Here is a 995-nt window from a genome sequence, read left to right on the forward strand (position 1 = left end):
GCGTCCTGGCTCAAGCCGACCGGCCCCGACACCTTCTTGACGTTGCTAAGCATGTTCTTGCAGCAGAGATGAAAAAGCTCCAGGAGGTTCAGGATTAAGGAGATCAGGCCCATCACCAGCATGAAGATGATGAAGATGCTCTTCTCAGTGGGGCGGGAGATGCAGCAGTCGCACTCGAAGATGGCCGGCACGTTGAAACCGTAGAGGAAATACTGCCCGGCTAAAAAACCGATCTCCAGAGCGTTACGGAAAACCACCTGGATGACGTAAAAAGGAAGCCAGCCTCAAAGATGGTCTTGCAGATCACACTGATGATATACGTCCACATCAGTGCCCCTCGGATCTTGAGGCGCCCGTCCTCTGTCACGTAGATCTTGGACATCTTCTTCTCCACGGCTGCCAGGGCCTGCTCGATTTTCGGGTCCTTGCTGTGGATGGCCCGAAGCTCACTCTCCTGTTGTTTCAGCTTCTCCTCCTTCCGGGAGAGATAGACAACATGGCCAAGGTAAATCAGGGTTGGGGTGCTGACAAAGAGGAACTGGAGCACCCAGTAGCGGATGTGGGAGATGGGGAAGGCTTTGTCGTAACACGCCTGGTTGCAGCCCGGCTGGAGGGTGTTGCACATGAACATGGTCTGCTCGTCCTCGTAGACCGTCGCAGGCCCAGGATGAGGATGCGGAAGATGAAGAGCACGGTGAGCCAGATCTTCCCAATCACAGTCGAGTGCTCCTGTACCTGGTCCAGCAGTTTCTCCAGGAAACCCCAGTCGCCCATCTTCTAAGAAGCCTTGTGCCTCTGCCAGCAGAGAGAGGAAGGGAGAGGAGAGGAGTAAAGTCAATTCTCTGTTTCCATGCTGGAGAGCACAGGGCACACGGGGCCGCCTAAACCCCAAGTTTTCCTGGGGTCCTTGCAAACCCATCAAGGAGCATCCCACACCCGGAGGGAGCCAGGGCAGAACTTTGGAGCCCAGGAACATATTGCCCAGCTGGGGAACG

At 55.7% G+C, this 995-nt stretch overlaps 1 protein-coding gene across 1 annotated transcript; it reads right to left on the reverse strand.

Moving 5' to 3' along the window:
- Window positions 1-8: 8 nt before the first annotated feature.
- GJA4 (gap junction protein, alpha 4, 37kDa) lies at window positions 9-774 on the reverse strand (the record flags this gene model as incomplete). Its single annotated transcript, XM_009866344.1, is given in 3 exon segments — window positions 9-233; window positions 284-657; window positions 660-774. Coding segments are annotated over 3 exon segments (714 nt in total), but the record flags the coding sequence as incomplete, so codon positions are not given.
- Window positions 775-995: the final 221 nt, after the last annotated feature.

Source organism: Apaloderma vittatum, unplaced genomic scaffold, assembly GCF_000703405.1.
Source record: "Apaloderma vittatum isolate BGI_N311 unplaced genomic scaffold, ASM70340v1 scaffold24873, whole genome shotgun sequence".
Lineage (NCBI taxonomy): Eukaryota > Metazoa > Chordata > Aves > Trogoniformes > Trogonidae > Apaloderma > Apaloderma vittatum.